At 39.5% G+C, this 18,124-nt stretch overlaps 1 protein-coding gene across 4 annotated transcripts in view; it reads right to left on the bottom strand.

Moving 5' to 3' along the window:
- Positions 1–10,701, bottom strand: part of LOC113965570 — a 31,202-nt gene extending 20,501 nt beyond the window's left edge. For 2 of the 4 annotated variants that reach the window (XM_027679166.1, XM_027679174.1), the window contains exons 1-3: positions 10,421–10,701; positions 9,382–9,450; positions 3,295–3,328 (exon numbers count right to left, since the gene is read on the bottom strand). In XM_027679166.1, coding sequence (XP_027534967.1) covers positions 3,295–3,328; positions 9,382–9,450; positions 10,421–10,495 — 178 coding nt within the window. In that variant the 5' untranslated portion in view covers positions 10,496–10,701. Of the gene's footprint in view, positions 1–1,459; positions 2,507–3,294; positions 3,329–9,381; positions 9,451–10,420 lie in introns of those variants that run through there. The other 2 variants (XM_027679192.1, XM_027679183.1) reach the window with 2 other exon arrangements.
- Positions 10,702–18,124: the final 7,423 nt, after the last annotated feature.

Here is an 18,124-nt window from a genome sequence, read left to right as displayed (position 1 = left end):
CTCTCTTATTAAAGTCTTAGAACTTCAGTATCTTCCATTAAGGTGCTCTCCTCTGAACTGCTGAAGAGCAGGCAAAAAAAAACCCAACAAACCCAAACCAAAACAACTAAAAACTGCCCCAGACATCCAATTCTGTCATTGTAAGAAAAATAACTTGTTGATAGTTTTGCCAAATGGAAATTCAGAAGGTATGCGGATGCCTTTCTCACAGAAAGCAGTACTCCTCCAAAAACAAACATCTGGAAACACAGGCATTTCCTCACTTAGGTGACTTCAAAGCCAACGCGATTGTACAGTAAAACAGGTTACATGCACTCACCACAGTTACTTCTCATGAGTTCAGAAAGGATACTGTACGTGGCATGTCCCATTGGGAAACACTCAGAATCTAAATCATTTGTCTTTTTAAATTTTGGGTTACAAATGATAACACCATTGGAAGTGTTCTCCCTACCAACAAAGGAACTTCTTTTAATTCTGCAGCAAGGAAGAAAATGCAGATGTTGGTGTAAAACATTCTAAATATGTCAAACCTCATCCTCCAAAGCACCTGTTCTTCTTTAGACATTTAGTGTACATTTCAGATACTTGTCAGGTTTTGTCCCAAGTGATTTCCAAGAAAACTCATCCTTCACTTTCACAAAATCCATACATTTTTTTCCTGGCTCTTTGAACATGCTTTCACATTTCACTCTCATTGAAATATTTGATAAAATGAACATTAGAACAAGATTGCAGATCCAGCAGCAATAACAGGAGTATCTCATTAATTTATATCCTGAAATAATACTGGATTTATACTTTACACATTGCACCTAATTTAAGAATATCCATACTTTCTATGCTCATTCACAAAACTTTACTACTGAATTCCACAAATGCAGTAAAATTTTTGTTCATGCTCTACTACATAAATCTGCAAACTGTAGAAAAAGAAATCAGTTACTTAAAATGAAAAAATAAAGGCCAAACATATTCATAATTTATTCTTTTATCTCAGTGACAGAGCACAATGAATTTCCTGGATCTGCTGGATCTTGAGGGAGAATTATTTCTATAATTGGTAATATATGCATGGGAGAGTTTCAAGAAGTTCTGTATAACTCATTGTATAATTCTGCATTGCAGTTCCCAAAATTAAATCTGAATTGCCATCTCTGAAAAACTTACTCAGGTGAAAAGTTTTTCTACTTGTAATAACACCCAAACCATCACAACTAAAACATACAAATAGATTTCATAAGGCCAAATTGCAGTCTCTTTTGGACAAATAAACCCTACCAGTGGCTCGCAAATCGGCCTCCCACATCTTGATCTTCAGTGAAGCAAAATGAAGTACTGGTAGAGTAGGATAAAGGAGACATCAATAGTATGAATAATCATTTTGTATTAGGAGTAGAAGTTTCCGATTGCTTCAAAATGATTGCTGAGGCAGAGAACTTTCTGGATAAAAGCACACCTTGCAATGCTTCTGACATGTGGCACCCTGTAATGCTGGGACTCCTCCAGAAGTTAGAGCTAACTTGTTTACCAAAGGTTCACATCTAGATTCTTCACTTTAATAATCAGATATTTTAATTTCTCTCTTCTCGTTCTATAAGATACATCACATTAAAAGACTCCAAGTCATGACATTTCCAAAGATACAGTGTTTGTAGCGTGCACACATTCTTAACCCAAATTCTCCACGGGACACTGAGCTTGTAGTACACACACGACTCTTTTCTAAAGACATAGGTCTTTGCAACAGGCTCCTGCATTCCACCATTCTTTTCATAGTTTTGCTGCCACATCGTCTGTCACCTTATTCAAGTCTCACTTTCTGTCCCATGCATCCTTTACATTACTCCTCCAAAGCAGAATTTTATGATCTTGAAGAAAGAACCTCTTCAGTTAGTGAGTATTACTTTTAATGATCATTTTTTAAAAGAAATTCAAAGAAATCTGTAGAAAGTGCCTTTAACTAAAAAGCCTTGCCCATAGCCACACGGATCTGTTCTTGTTGCTGAGGTACAAATACAATTTTGGAGTGCTTGAATCCACCGGATTTTGAGAAGATCTATAAGTTTTCACAACTTATTCATATTCTTTCAAGGAGCTCCATTATCAGTATTTCTAGAAAGAGAAGATCTGCAGGTGGCAGTCATGTCTGCTGAGGCAAAATCTCATAATTGTTCACACACTTGAATGACATGTCTTGCACTAATTCTCTTATCAACACAAAACCATGAGAGCAGATAATGAAGTCCAGTTTCTTAGAAGGTTGCCTCTGACGAGTGCTTTTATAAATCTTTCGCGTGTGTTGATTCTTCAGGGTCCAGCAAGTGGTGAGCTCAGCCTGCAGCACTTCCCTCAGTACAGGACTGACACCATCACTCTTCTCTGTGCAGATGTGTATTTTCAGGCATGCTTGATCAACTTGGTTCAAAAAGACTGCGAGGTTCAAAAGATACTGGGAAACAGATGACAAAGCCGGAACGTAAGCCTTTTTTCTTGGGAGAACAGGCTAAGAAGATAAAGTAGAAGTGAAAGGCTTATTTCTTGTGATGACTGACTGTATAACCATTTTGGGTTTTAATCATCTCATTGGTTTGTATCAATATTCCCATATCTGCCTATGTACTCTGCTTCCTGTACATCATCATAAGTACCTTCACAACAGGATTTTCATTTCCACTGTGAGCTAGTTATATCCCCCATTTTCAACTTTTCACCACAACTTTTATTTTCATTCACATACGACAGTCTGGATTCACATTCTCAGTTTCTGGGGGAAAAGACACCCCAACAACTGAATTCACCTTGAATACATCTTTGCTACTCCAAGTCCACTACAATAATGAGAAGCAGAACATTCCTGTGATGCAGCCAAGCAATTTCAGCACTGGTAGAGCTGCATCTGCAACGGTGCTGTGTTAGACTGCTGATTTAGCTTCTCAGTATACTGCCTGAAGCTTAGCAGTGAGTGCGTAAAGCTGACAGAAAAGTGGGAGGTGGTTTAGCCTGGTAAGGTGAGAAACTAAAATACTGACTATACATCCCTCCACTACACAGATATACAAACATTTACATGTGGAAAGGCGTAATTAAGGTTTTGTGCTCTAAAATAATTCTTTGCTCAACAGTTTACTAGATGGAAATCTCAGAAGAATGTTCAGCATATAAACAGAGTGAGTGTTATAGACACATGAATCTGGCAAATGCAAATACCTGAACTACTAAAACAGCAACAAACATTAAAATCCCTAAGCAATATCTGTCCTAGAAGGCTGGAAAAAAAAATGTTATACTTACAATAGACAGTCTTGGACCTCAGGGCTTTCTCTTTCTTTAATTATGAAGACGCAAGTCATCCCAAAATAAAATAAGAAAAAGAAATTAATGTGTTGCAACGTTTGAAGGAAAAACCCTGTACTTCCTGAGAAGCCTTCGCAGACCAATCACATTACAGGCCAAAGTTTCCATTGTCATATAGGAAAAATTAGAGCCTTTATGATTTTCTGCAAAAGCTGGAAGTACTGACAAAAGTGTACTTACGGTTAACACAAGTTTAATTTCAAGAAGGCCTTGTTATTTAATTAAGTTTTAAGAGATGATTATGGATTGAAACACAACATCGCAAAGACGCCAGGAAAACCTTGAGTTCTGCATGACTGCAGCTCCTAAGTTTTCAAAAGTTGTAGTTCCAACCAAAAAAAAAAAAAAAAAAGAAAAGAAAGAAAACCTCTCCACAAAAGGGAAAACAAACTAACTAAAAGCAGCTCCCCCATCACTTTGAGTAGATTTGGCTAAACCTTAAGGTAGCCAAATCTCATGAAAGATCATTCATATAATGAAGAACAGGAAAAGTGGCTTTTATCAGCTGAATCCAGAACAGATCACTTTCTGGCAGAATCTAAGGAAAAGAGGAACTTAAATTTCCATTTCAGAACATGGTTAAAACAATCCTGACTCATTTTGAGAACTTTTTGGCAAATAAACACAAACTTGCCATTTACAAGAAAGAAACAATATGCATGATCGTTCCACCCGTAAAGCATCTCTCTGTCCAGAGCAGTCCACAGAGTTAAGCACTATATTTTCAGAATTCAGTGGCATGGAAGAGATAATGCACATGGGTGTGACAATTCAACAGGAAGCAAGACTGACACAACAGTTAATTGTCTGAGAAGCCAAAAAGCTGTCCTTCCATGGCTGTTAGGAAGTTACCTAAGTCCCAATATCGCCACAGATAGTGGATGGTTTTGTATAAGCTCAGAAGGATTTCATAAACTTAGAATACAGACACAACCTCCCTTGCAGTTATGCTGCTCCAAGTTTTTGTTACTTCCCATTCTGCAGTTTTACAACAAACAGCTGCTAATACCAAGTTTTTCAGACAAGCGCAGAAAACATTAGCAACTGTGAGCTGCTGCTCAAAAAGAATTTCCTTCTGACCATTTTCAGACAATCAGCTTTGACTGCACTTCAGTTACTGCTAATATCAGAAATGGAGTTTCACCGCTGAAGCTAAGGGGTCCATTTTACTTGTGATCCCTTCTACTACGTCAGGAATTAAGATTCTCAGACACTGGGTAAACAACTTATTTTCTGTCCTGGGTCAAGTGTTGCAACAGCTGTTTTTGAGCTGAGACTATGAAAAGTTAGAGTAACTTTGAACAAAGTGTCTTAACTTTGAGAAGCCAAAACTCAAAACCTACTGTTTTTAAAGGTTCAAACCTCCCACGTACACTGTAATCTGTAAGAGGTATTGCATAAAGTAGTTTTCCACACAATTCAAGGTCACTGGTCATCTAACAGAACAGTTTCATGTGCATAGTTAAGTATTACATAAACATAATTCAGTTGTTCTTAAACATATACACTTCTGAAATACATCTGTTAGATGTCAGCAGCAAGTTTTGGTTGGTTTGTTTGTTTCCTGTATGGTTGGTTTATTTGTTTTTCTCAAAAGAAAAGCTCCACAATTTAAGTCTCTCTGGATCATAAAGATAGGCTGCAGAATACGACAGCATGCTTTTTGAGACCAAATATAAACAATGCAACAGCCAGGTAATTTTCCTCTAACTGAAACATAGCTATGTTAGCACTCCAAGTATCAACACAAAAATGCCCGACTGAAATGCTTTTCCAGCATAGTTGATTTTAATGCCATAAGAAAGGGCAGAAAAGTTGCCTGTACATCAGGTATTTTCAACCACGGGTAAGAGGTAGAAGAAATTAGAACACTGAAATAGTGAAGACAAAGACTAACAGCTCTCTTCACAGATCTGAACATTCCTTGTTTCTAATGAGCTTGCAGAGTCTTGAATGCAGATTTTTCTCCTTTTGGGACATAGTAGGCATTTCTACCTATCTAACTTCAGATATGAAGGGAGGGCAAGGAACCTTGAATCTTTGACAGAACCAGAAACAATCTTCATCTGTGCTCCAAATACAGTTCACAGAAGAGGCAACACTTCTGCTGGTGCCATACCTGCAAAGGGCCATTCAAAAGACATGCAAAAAAAGACATTCCAGTCCAGTGGAATGCAAAAAAAAGACATTCCACTCCCTTCCAGCAAACTGAGCAACAAAGCTAACGCATATTTACAAAACCAGATTAAAATATATCACATACCACCGCATCTCAGGTATATGCACAGCAGGTATATTTTATCTGGGGACTGTTCCCTCAAAAGGCCTAAACTTTTACTCAGCTGTCCAAAAAAAAAAAAAAAACAAAGGCCAACCAAACTCACTTTTCTTGCAGTATATCCCCCATTACTCTCACAAGCTTGGTTCAATGAAAAGCATTATTAAGCTTAGTTGTTTTCTAAATATTTTACCATAATGGCTAGAAGTAACATTCAACTGTTTTTGAAAGTATATAATAAAAGCCAATTCCAGTTTCCAGAGCCAAGAATTATACACACATGTATGAATGATATTTTGGCTAAGTCACTTTCCACAACTCCCTGTCCCATCAATACCTGTTCAGCAACAAAAGCACAAAACCCACCACTGTGCACTATACAGAGGTCACATGGCACTCAGTGCACAAAATACACACGGCCTTGTACTGTGATCACCCTAGCCCCTCAATCTTTTGTCCAGCAGCACTTTTTACACAGGTTTGGCCTCATGAACTACCAACAATAGAAAAAAATTAGATGTGTATTCTTATTACTCAAGCTCCAGTTGAAGGACATGCTAACCATCACAGTCATGAACACTGAAGTCAGTGAGGAATACAAACTCTTGGCACAACAAAGAATGAACTCTCAGGGACAGAAACTAAATGAACTCTAAAGAGGTACACTATGTAGAATTAAAATCTTATTTTCTGTAAATCTTATATTCTGTAAATTAAGCATTCAAAGATTTGTGAACTTCTATGTTTCAGTTTCATATACAATAGAATGCAAGTGCTAACAATTTTTATCAAATTAGATAACTGATCATCTATTACTTCACTAATTAAACCACTGTGACTTATTTGGAAAAAATATCTACATAAACTTCAAAGTGTAAATGGAAAAGACTTCAAATAAACAATACCTAATCAAGTAACAAACTAGGAAGAAAGTCATTCTGCTGACTAGTGATTTACTTGATATATTTTTAAATTACTTCTATTTGCAGTATGTCACCCAGCCTATTTCTACCCCCTTGAAATGAATCACACATCGACCCAGAGGGTTACAAAGCACTGAGTCTGCAAATATAAAAATGCAAATACAAATGAAACAACTCAGGATTCACTTTCTTGTAAGAATGTACACTTGGCTTAACACACAAAATTATTTTCCTCCAACATAGAGGAATTTGATGAGGCTTTAGGTATAGGCTTATTCTCTTTTAGTTGGGGAAGTAACAAAATATTCTGGATAAAACGTCCATCCAAATTATAACAAATCTCAGCAGTCTGCCTAAGCAACCAGGAAGAGGCAGGTAGATTTAAGTTTTGCCCTCCAGCAGTAAATTATTTAGGCACTGTCAGTTTAAACAGCCAGACTGAGTCAGTACAGGAAAAACATCCTAACAATCTCCAACTCATCCAAAGCAATCTTTCTGCAGTTCAAGGAGTACAGCACACTGGAATCAGACTTCCTCAATAGAATTAAGAATTTGACTTAATTATTACCTTATACATAGGTCACTATTACAATTCTGCCTAGTTTTATGGAAGCAATGCATTTGGTACAATTTACCTAAGAAGTATTCTTAGGTGTTTGCAAAGTGACCTCCTCTAAAGAAATTAGGCATTCCAATGTTAATGCTTGGGAGTCAATGGTACTGATACTCAGGAGAACAAACCGATCAACATACAGAGATGAAAAAAAGGTATGTAGAAATAACTTAGGTATTCAAAGTCCAAAAAAGAGAAAAAGAGAGATAGAATAGCCATGTACACAAAGTCAACAGAAGTATTACCACAAATGTGTCAGACAGCCAACCTTTACTACCACAGCTACTCAAAATAACACATTTTACTTTGAATAGCTATGGAAATGTAGGCCAATGAAATGAGAATCATTTCACAATGTAGCACGCATCTACATTTGTTTCTTGACATTTTCCCAGTGACTGTCCTTTTAATGGAGTCCTTTTTCTTGTATTTTTGTAACACCTTCTGATGGAGGGCAAGTACAAAGCACCTTTAACAATGCTATTTTAAAAAGAAATAGGTAACTGATAGGAAAAAAGTAATTTGACTGAAGTTATAAAAAATGGCTGGGGGGTTGGCCAGGACAGTATTGTGATTTAGGTAAAGAACTACTATCTTCTCTTCATTTTGTTAAGTTATCATAGGACATCCTTTGGTATTAGTTTGGACAGGAATGCCTCTAGCCAGGAACAAACTAAGAGCTCTTCATTATCAACACCTACACTGTATCAAAAAGGAGTGTAAGCTCAGAGCTTTTATGGTTACTTCAAATCTAGTGACACAAAAACTTGAAAGAACTCTATGAGTTCTGATCTTTTCCCAAAACATCCAATAGATTTAATAATTTAAAGTAAGATAACTGAAAAGAATGATGAGGCAATCTTGGAGCAGCCAGATGACTTACAGGACTCCACACACCAGGACTAATGTTTATCATCTAACACACACCCAGTCTTTCAACCTGCCCAATTCTTGTTCCCTATCAGTTTGCAGGCCTTCCTTGACACAAGAAAGTCTGACAGATGTTGCCTAGCACACACTGATTTCCAAAAGTGAAACAGAAGGAACACTATATGCAGATTTTCTAAGAAAATAACCACTAGTTTTTCTACTTTAAAAGGGAAAAATAGCAATAATTGGATTGCTATGAAAGTTAGCTAAGGAAAAAAAAAAGAAACAACCACAAAACCAAAGGAATTCCTTGCATCAGTAGGGACGTTTGGCAGGACGTGAAAATACTACAAGGGAACAAGAAGTCTCAATCCTGGGGGGAAAAAAGCATTTGGAGAAAGTGGAGCCACTGACTCAAATAAGAATCAACACTACTAAAGTGATCAGCAAGCAGACAACAAAATACTATTAATCTGTCTTGAAAGCAAAGAGGTGGGGAGACGTCCCTCATCTACAACAACAAAAAAAAGGGGCCTACAAACACTTGAGAAAGGCAGTATTGCAGTTAGTCTTTAATGTTCCAGGAAGAAATACGTGTCATTAAGAAAATGTCAGAGCAGGCACTTCAGTGCCACAACAACAGAAACAATCTGCTGAGATCGGAGTACAGACAACTATGTCTCACCTTTATGGACTGAGAATGTGGTGGAATTTTAAATAGAAGACAATCGTCAGCCAATCAACAGTCAAAGGTTCAGCCAAACAACATTTGTAAAAGCCTCGTCGCTAAATAAATCCTCTCAGAACGCTTTCTGATAATTTAATGCCTTTACTTATTTTGTGCTTAAACCAGGGAGCTGTTACTGAGATGCTTCAAAAAAAACCAGAACTGTCAGACTTGTTAGTTGAATCTATGTAACCCTTCCAGGAAATCAGAACCGATATTAATGTCAAAGTAATAAATAAGCCAGTTTCTAGTTTTGTTCACAGTACAGGTGAGCTACGTAGACTTGCAAAACAGAACAGTACCTTTACCAACTGTATCCAAAGTCAGACGGTTACATTCTTTCATCATTTGTGGCTCCCCGTGTAATTCAAATGTTAATTTCACAATTAGCACACATTTACCTTGAGGTATGGCTGATGTTTCAAGTTACATGCTGTACAAGACACAGCTGTGAGAGTCCCACCTCCTCATCTTTTTCTTGGGATATTTCAAGCAAATTACTCTTACAGATCTATCAGTAAGTTAGATAAGCACTTGAAGTCACGTGAAATCAAGAACTGAGTGTAGATTTATGATTAAATTTGCATATACATCTAATATGGAAAAAGTTTACCTTTCTGTGCTTTGCACCACGATAGTGTGACTGAAGACTTATAGAACTCACGCAAGAAACTTTACAAACCTGAAAGAGATAAATGAAAGCATATCTTCAGTTATGCTACAGATATTCTGTAGTTGGTGCCAAATAAGAACTCGAAATACACCCGTTCCTACCATGTAATTCTCAAGGTCTTCTTTGGCTTAACAGTACACTTTGCATGACATTTAAGAGAGCAGCATACCACTAAAATGGCCAGAAACAGTATCCAAACCTGTTCAAATGATGGTTAAATACATGTTTAAATAAATCAGGTGGTAAGAAGTTTTTAAGAGCTTCCCCCTTTCTCCTACCACCACTTTCTGGACTCTTAGTTTTCTAAACTTCTTCAGGGTAGAAAGGCAGCAAAAAGGGATGATCATATAGTGACTAGAAAGGAGCAGAGGGAAAATTATGCCCTAGAATAACTGCAACTCCGTTCACTGTTACATCAAAGCGATCAGAGGAACAATAGAGGAAGATATCTGCATTTCATTAAAATCCACAGACACACATACACCATTGCAATAATTAACGGAAAACATTACAGATGTACAAATATTTTGTATTATCTTTAGCTTTAAAAAAAAAGGAAAGACTAATGCACGCTAATATTGTCTACTCTTTTGACATACTGTCGCAGAACTTGAACGAGGAAGAAAAATATTCAGTGCTAGAACAATAATAGGATATTGACAAATTTAGCACGTTGCAGCCTTTAAAGACAAACGGGCCCCTGCAGCCACCTATGAGAAACACTGACCAGAGACTGGAAAGGCTACAATTAAGAACCATCACGGCTCAAGAACAGCCTGAATTCACCGAACCCTGAGACAAGCAGCTCTCCTAGAGACCGACCACGTTATTGTCCTCTCACATTACAGCTCCCCTCACTCACAAGTCTCCCACACCACACCTGGGTCATGTCGGAGAGAGCAGTCTCCGGTACCCGCACACCTCGCAATGCCCGCACTCGAGCACCCGCCCTCAAAAGCCACCCAAGAAACGCACTCACTTCGCAATAAAACACTTTTCTTTCAAATTTCGCTTTGCCGTCTTCTGCCTTAACCTCCTCAGCCACGGTGCTCATCCTGCACAGCCGGAGCGGGGAACTAACAAATCAACGACAAATCCACCTCTTGTTCGCACGGTGCTTGCCAGCGATCAGTTGGGGGCGGGGGATGCACGTCGGGCGGATGGACTGGGTTATTATTCGATCATTTAGGCGTTATCGTTGTATTTCAGGACCAAACCACATCTCTCGCTGCCGGGACCGCCTTCCGGCGGCTCGCACCCGCCTCCGTCACTTCCGCCACCGCCGCAGTCACGTCCCAGGAGAGCGGCCATTGGCGGGCGGTGGCGCGCGCCTCAGCCAATGGGGAGCCAGCGCGCACGGCGGCCTAGGGACGTCTGCCCTGCGTCTGTGTGTCCCTCTGTCCGCTCCCGGAGCCCCCTGGCGGGCCGGGGGTGGGCAGCGCCATAACGGGCTGGGAGAGGATTCTGGGGCCAGCTCAGGCATCGGTGGAGGCTGGGGCCAAGTCAGGGTGGATGCTGGGACCAGTTTAGCTCTAAGTGGGTACTGGGACCAGTTTAGGATGGATACTGGGACCAGTTCAGGCCAGGGTAGGTGCTGGGACCAGTTTAGGATGGATATTGGGACCAGCTTAGGACTGAGTGAGTGCTGGGAGCAGTTTAGCATGGGTACTGGGACCAGTTCAGGAGGGGAGCTGGGAGGAGTTCAAGGGGAGGATGCTGGGGGGATACTGGGACCCTTTCAGCCCAGAGTGAGTGCCAGGACCGGTCTAGGCTGGATACTGGGATCAGTTCAGGGTGGATACCCGGACCAGGTCAGGCCAGAGTGAATGCTGGCACCAGTGTAAGGTGGATACTGAGTCCAGTTCAGGATGGGGAGCAGGTACTGGGACCAGTCCAGAACAGATACTGGGAGGGGCCCATGGTGGGCAGGTGCTGGAACCAGTCCAGAAGGGATATTGGGAACCCGCTGAGGTTGAGAGCTGGCACCAGTCCCAGAGTGAGGGAGTGCTGGGCCCAGTGGGGGAAGGTTTCTGAGCCTGGTATGGGGAAGGAGCAGGAAACACACACGGCAGCAGCTTTAATTTAAATGCAAATATTTTATTTTAAAATGTCTCAGCTTTACACTTCTGGCTGGTAATAAATGTAAAATATAATTTAAGAAGTATGCTTGAAAGTTCCTTCTAAAAGCAGGCTGAGGAGACAGTACAAAACACAACAGAAAAGTGCTCCAGGTTCAAACAACATGCCAAAACATCAGATCCACAGCTCACTGCCTGGTTTTATTTAGCCATAAATATATTTTATAGGTATGTTAGTGATACACCGTGACACCCATGATACTCATATACACGAAGCAGCACAGCTGGTGGTGGTCATTGGGTTACAGGTTACCGAAGGTGATCCCACAGGATTCCCTGGGTTGGCTTCCCTGGGGCTGGGCGGAGGCTGTGCCTGCCCTGCCATTGGGCTGCCAGAATGCTTCACCTCTCCAAGTGGGCAACGTGCACACCCCAGTCGCGTGCCTCAAAGCAGGCATCGCCTGCCTCGTCTAGCACGTTTTCCAGTAGTGCTGGGGTGGTTGTGTTCTTTTCAGAAATACACCCTCCCCAAAAAAAAGATTTGGGGGAGTCATGGAATGCCAGATAAGCCAAAACTGTTGGTAGAACTCCATACACCTGTTTTGTTAATCATAGAACCATAGAATGGTTTGGCCTGGAAGGGATTTTAAAGATCATCCAGTTCCAACCCCCTTGCTGTGGACAGGAACACCTTCCACTAGACCAGGTTGCTCAGAATTAGTCTTGTTCTCCACTGTATTCCTTCAGGAGAAGCAGGAATAGCACTTCTAATACAGTATTATTAATGAAGTTTGATGGCAGATTATACCGCTTAGTAGTGATATTATTGGTACTCACGTTTTCCACGGGCATTTCTGTAGCAGTCAGAGTCTTTTACATGGAGTGTAAAATGCTTGATCATTATTTGTGGTTCTAACAGCAAAATCTAAAATGGACTAATTGAAAACACTGCATTGTACGTCATGTAATGCTGCCATGCCTTTCTTTATTAAAAAAAAAAATTACAAATTAGAAGTGCAATTGCACAGTGAAAGAATACACATGTAGAAAAAAATGAGAGAAGCGAAAAGGAGAAAATAGGTTCCTTGATTTTTTGGAAGAGATACCATGTCTAAAGAAAAAAGGATTTAGCTGCATATATATATATATATATATACTTGCAGAACTAAACTGTTGGTGGTAGGTCAGAGTTTCTTGACAGTACAGCGTCCTGAAGAAAGTTTCACCAGCAAAGTGACCTTTTTGTGCTTTAGGAGTACAACTGTAATTAGTGAGTACCTCTGTCTTAATAATGAGGGCAGGGAGAAATAGGGGATTGCACTTGTGCTTAACACTGTTCTTTTGGCAAAACTTTTGAAGTATGCCTAAAGTGGAAATAAAGCTACAGACACAGAAAACAGAAAGGGTGGAGACCAAAATGTACCAACCTATATAATTAAAAAGGTGGAAAAGGTAGAGGAAGTAAAAGGAACTGCCTTTAAGCAAAAAAGTGTTCTTTGGTTTTGTTAAGAAGGAGTTTAGGAGGGAAGGGGTGTAAGGAAGGACCCTTTAAGAAGAGGGAAGTTTATTGACCATATAGAGGAAGAATCTTCTATAAGATAAGAGTAGAAACAAAACTGAATACTGTTACTGAGAATTGAGATAACTTTTGCCTTTTTGAAGTTCTTTCTTAGCTAGGCAAAATTAAAAAAAAAAAAAAATTGTTTACACATAGCAGTTGATGCTTGCCTTTCCTTATTTCAAATTTTAAATGAACAAAGGAAAGATACATATGGTCCAAAAGTTAAAAAAAAAAAAAAAAAGAAAAAAAGAAGAAAAAGATTCAGAAGGGAGAGCTGACACCCTCCTGTGGTGCAAAATGAGGAGCTCTACACCAGAACTTCACCTGACTTTTTTTAACATAGCCTTTTAATTAGTTAAATACAATCACTAAAACTAGCTGAGCAGCTGATATTCTTTCTCTTGCCTTCTGTCACATCTTTGTATTAGTCACTGGAATACCATAATTCTACCAGTAAAAATGTGAAACTTGAGCTGTCTCTGGAGCCCTGTTGCATCAAGGAAATCCTGAAAAACTTCAGACTGCACAGTTGGAGCATCAGCTTCACAATTACCAGCAGCAAGAGAGTTAATGCACACATTGAATTTGCCAGAGTTTGGAAGACTAACCCCAGGAAAAGAACAGAAGTGCTTCGTGCCTCCTAGAATGATGTTTTCAGTCTGATTGAGAAATGCAACTTAACATTGAATTGCCTCAATCCTTGTTTTCAAAAAAATTATTTTTAGCCTGAAAAGTTATAACAGTTACAAAATCAGTTCTACAGAAAAAAAAATAAGAACATGGTTTCAGACAACAGAGTTTTTAACCGGGTGTGAAGAATTAATGCTGTGGTCACAGAATAATTATACCTTGATGACAATATGTAGCAATCATGGTGATCTTTTCTCTCCCCAAAATTTCTCTTAACAATTATTTTTTGACTTTCCCTCCAAACCTCCACTCAAAGAAAGTTTTTGCCTAAGCACAAGCAAGTGCTTGGATCTCCATATGTTTGTTGTTTTTTTTTAAAGTGTTTTGTGGGTTTAGTGTGTTTTCCAGCCTGTCGCTTATGACTTTCTTCAGAGGTGTTTCTGATAGCATTATAGGGAAATGTATTCCTTATGACAAAAACATATGCCCCATGTCATTGAAATATGACAAAGGTGTATTTGTCAGGGTGGTAGTGTCTATGGACATAAGCTACTGGGTGCAGCCCTCTTGTATGAATCTCCTTCAAATAGATAAAAGCCTTGTGACTAAATCCTGGGCGTGTCCACCAGCACTATCACTTGCTCACTATATGTTACAGACACCTGTTTCAATTGTGACATGTGATTTCACACAGGACTTTGCAAGATTTAAAAGAGGAAAAGAAACTCCGGGTAGATAATCTGCTGTTCTTATGAGAAATTTTCTAAAATCTAGTTTAGGTGTAGGGATTTTGTCTCAGTATGATCAGAAAGGTATTTCCATTTTTAATGTTTACGCTAAGGGAGTAGAGAGCAAGAGAGGAAAAGAGCAGAAAGAGAAGGAAAGAAAAATGGAACAACGGTTCTATACCCCTGTCGTTCTGAGTTTGTTTTTTTAGTTACATGACACTCTAATGAAAGAAAATTAGTATGTTGACATAGGTAGGGGAAATGGTGTCTTTTAACTATTTAAATTAAAATGTCACAACTTGTTATGACAAAATAATGGCTTCTCTGAAAAAACTGCTGTGGGTGAGGCTGTCCTATTTAAATTCCAATATGACTTCAACATAAAGAGCAGCAGAAGCTGATCTTATCCCACAGAATATTTCTTGCCTCAGGCTTGTTGCCTCTCAAGTATTTTAAGCACTAGGAATTTCTGGAAGAATTGCACATGCCCTGTCGATCTCAATACTATATCAAAGGATGAGCACCTAAAGTCTTACTGAACTTGCTAATGCTCAAATGTCAGACTTCCCTATACCATCCAGAGCAGACTCAGTTCTACTAATTTTAAGAATACATCACTGTGTTCTAATAAAGTGTGATTAAATCATAGAGATATACTTTGCATTACCATGCTATGATCAAGGAGTAGGAAGTTAAGTCTTTCCTACAGAGAATTTAGGTACAGTCCCTTAATCTTTCATTTCCCAAGTTAAATCTCCAAGCTGAGGACAACTGAAACAAGTTTACCACTTGCACAGTGCTGCTCTCATTTAGATTTTTTGAAAAAAAGCTTACTTAGGTGTCCGAAGACTCTAAAGTGAATATAAATTACTTATTGTTTTATCTACAGTGGAGGTCCGCCACAGCTTCAGTCACTGATGTAACTGCAGGAAAATCCACTCTTTTTTCTGTACAAGTTTACCTGTATGTCAAATCATGTTGTTTTTCAGTAAAAATAGTGGCTTTCAATGGTGTTGGACTAGTATTTTTATGATGCTCAGCAGCTGGCAGCTGAAATCAGGCCACATTCTCGGTAAAGACCTTGATAAGCAGCTGTAGCATTGATAATAGTCTCTGCTACCTGTGGACCAAGTAACATTTCAGGGGGAAACACCTTCTCACAGCTTTTAGAACTGCTTACCTTCCACACCAAAAATATCCTCCCCAAAGATCAGATAATTCATTCTGTCTCAATCTCTGGAGAATTTATTGCTGAAGACGTTTGAATTCTATTATCTGTCAGGCATTTCTTTCAGCCTGAATGCTCCAAGTTCCTATTAGGTAACCGTTTGACTAGGCATTTCTTCTACAAGAATTTTTTTTTTATTATTGCTACAATAAATGCATTGGGAGGCTCCTGAAACAGACTTTAGGGCTGCGCTTGAGGGATACAAACACCAGTTCATTAAGAATATAATCTAAATACAAGTGATCGAAAACATCTGAAACACTACTTCTCAGTGCTAGTTTTTAAACTAATACCAAAGCAACAACAACCACTAAGAAAATGTAACCATTTTAAAGAACTGCTCTCTCTTTCATGCTATTTACTGGTCAGTGTCAGGGGGTCATTAATGTCTGCATACAAAAAGGTTTTATAAGACTAAATCAGTGGCAATTTAACAGGGTACAATGCCATGTGAGATTTCAGTCCAGACTCAATCCAGGGCAGATGTCATGGGGAGAGGATGAAGGAATAACATCTGTGCCTTAAACACAAACAGGAAGAGATCCTTTTTATGTGGTAATTTCCTCTGTTCTTCCCAAGAACTTAGAAAGAACTGATATTTGTTTACTATCAATTGTGGTTAACAATTGTCCAAAAAGTGGATAAACTGCTGATTTCCTGATAAGCCCAGTTCTTGGGAAATTGCGGCACTGCATGTGTGATAACTTAGACTAGGAAGAATTCCACTGATACTACATTTGATTCATGTGAGACCTGAACCAACAACTCTGCCACAAATTAAGTGGGCTAAATACAAATGCGATGTGCAGGATAAGTGAGTTTTTCTTGGGTTCAGACCTTATGGAATTATAAGGAAACAAACACGACTGCATTAACACAGCAGGGAGTCAGAATGTGATATCTCACTTTTGAGTCACACATTCGTCCTTCCTCCTAAAGGGTCATTACATCTCTTGTATCAGATTAGATTGCCTGACATGCAGAAGCTTCATCTACCTCTGTAATATCAATCAAGATGTGTAAAATGTATCTAGGTTTGTTGGAAATACAAGAAAAATAATTCTAACTGAAATAAGCCAGGAATGTCCTAGAGTAGACAGAGTTATGTCAACAAAAAGAGCATTTATTCTGTAACAGGGAGAATTTTTAGAGAACGTTTGTTGTTAGTATAAATTGCTTCTGCACTGAAGAGAGAAATCTGGCTGGTATATTTCTCCCACTGTCATCACACCAGGGAATATTTCTAAGCATAGACAAGTAATTCGGTGGCACAGTCCTCTACAGAATTGCACCTGGTATAACCACTCCCATCATGCAAAATGGTGCCAGCATGTCCAGATGAAGGTAGTAGTGTTCTACAGTCATGTTTCATCAATGCAAATGATGAGAGAAAGTGCAAGGTAGTGTGAAACCAAGCCCAGGTAGTCTCATTCAGGGGGGTGTGACAGTGATTCCACGTGTGGAATTAAATGAGCAGCTTTTCAGCGGTCATGCAGAAGTGTCCTCCACTTGCCCCCAGTCATCTATTCCCACACTACCCTGTCTCCCCATTATCTCATTTCTGCCAGGCAGCTGCATAAGGAGCTGGACTGGGGAATATTACATGGTTCATGGCACAACCCTACCAGCAGCTATGAGACCACAGCAGAGTGTCTGGCACCAGGACATAAGCAGTGCCACTGCTACATGCCAAGCAAAGGACTATGAGAGCAACTCTGTGAGAGTCTAAAAGAACAGATGGTCATAATTATGTAGATAGTGAATCAATGAGGCAGAGGTTGTGCAGCAACGCTGATTTATGGCAGTCTCACTCTTCATTAGTAACCAGTTTTCTCCCTCACAGGTACTTTTGCAGTTTGGCTTGGATTTCTGTGATGTGAACAGTGATGCACTGGAGTGATGTGAATTCCACCACTGCAGTCCAGCTTCAGAATGGGTTCTGCTGTTACATTGCGCCCACTGGCGGGAGTACTAAGGCGAGGATCGAGACTGTCTCAAATAAGAGGCAGCACATAGCCAACAGGGAACTGATTTACCTCCAACACAAAAAAGCTAATATTCTCATGGCTTGGATATGGTCAGCTGGACTATGACAGATTTAACTTGAGCTACAGTAAGATGTTGTTGCTCTCTTTACTGTCCAGTCTTGCTTTCTGCCTTGTGCAGGACAGTCATCAGGAAGTTCCACTTTAGTGCAAAGTGCAGCATTTCTGATCAAACTGTTCATAAGCACTTAGCTTACATGCGGAGAATATATATCTTTATATATGCCAACTCTAATGTACAGGCAGTAATTTCTATCAGAAAAGACAGATAGTCTTGGGGAAGAGCAGCCTCCTAGGTGCAGAACTATCGCACTACCTGAAGACTACGCATATACCACATATTTGTAGTATTTGGGGGAATTTTATGCCACTCTTCTGGCCACACCCTTAGTGACTAATAGATATAGAAATGA

The sequence above is a fragment of the Neopelma chrysocephalum genome, unplaced genomic scaffold, assembly GCF_003984885.1.
Source record: "Neopelma chrysocephalum unplaced genomic scaffold, ASM398488v2 Primary Assembly neopelma1_22b, whole genome shotgun sequence".
In the NCBI taxonomy this organism is placed as follows: Eukaryota; Metazoa; Chordata; class Aves; order Passeriformes; family Pipridae; genus Neopelma; species Neopelma chrysocephalum.
The sequence above is the reverse complement of the archived record's forward strand: the minus strand, read 5'-3'. Positions and strand labels throughout refer to the sequence as shown.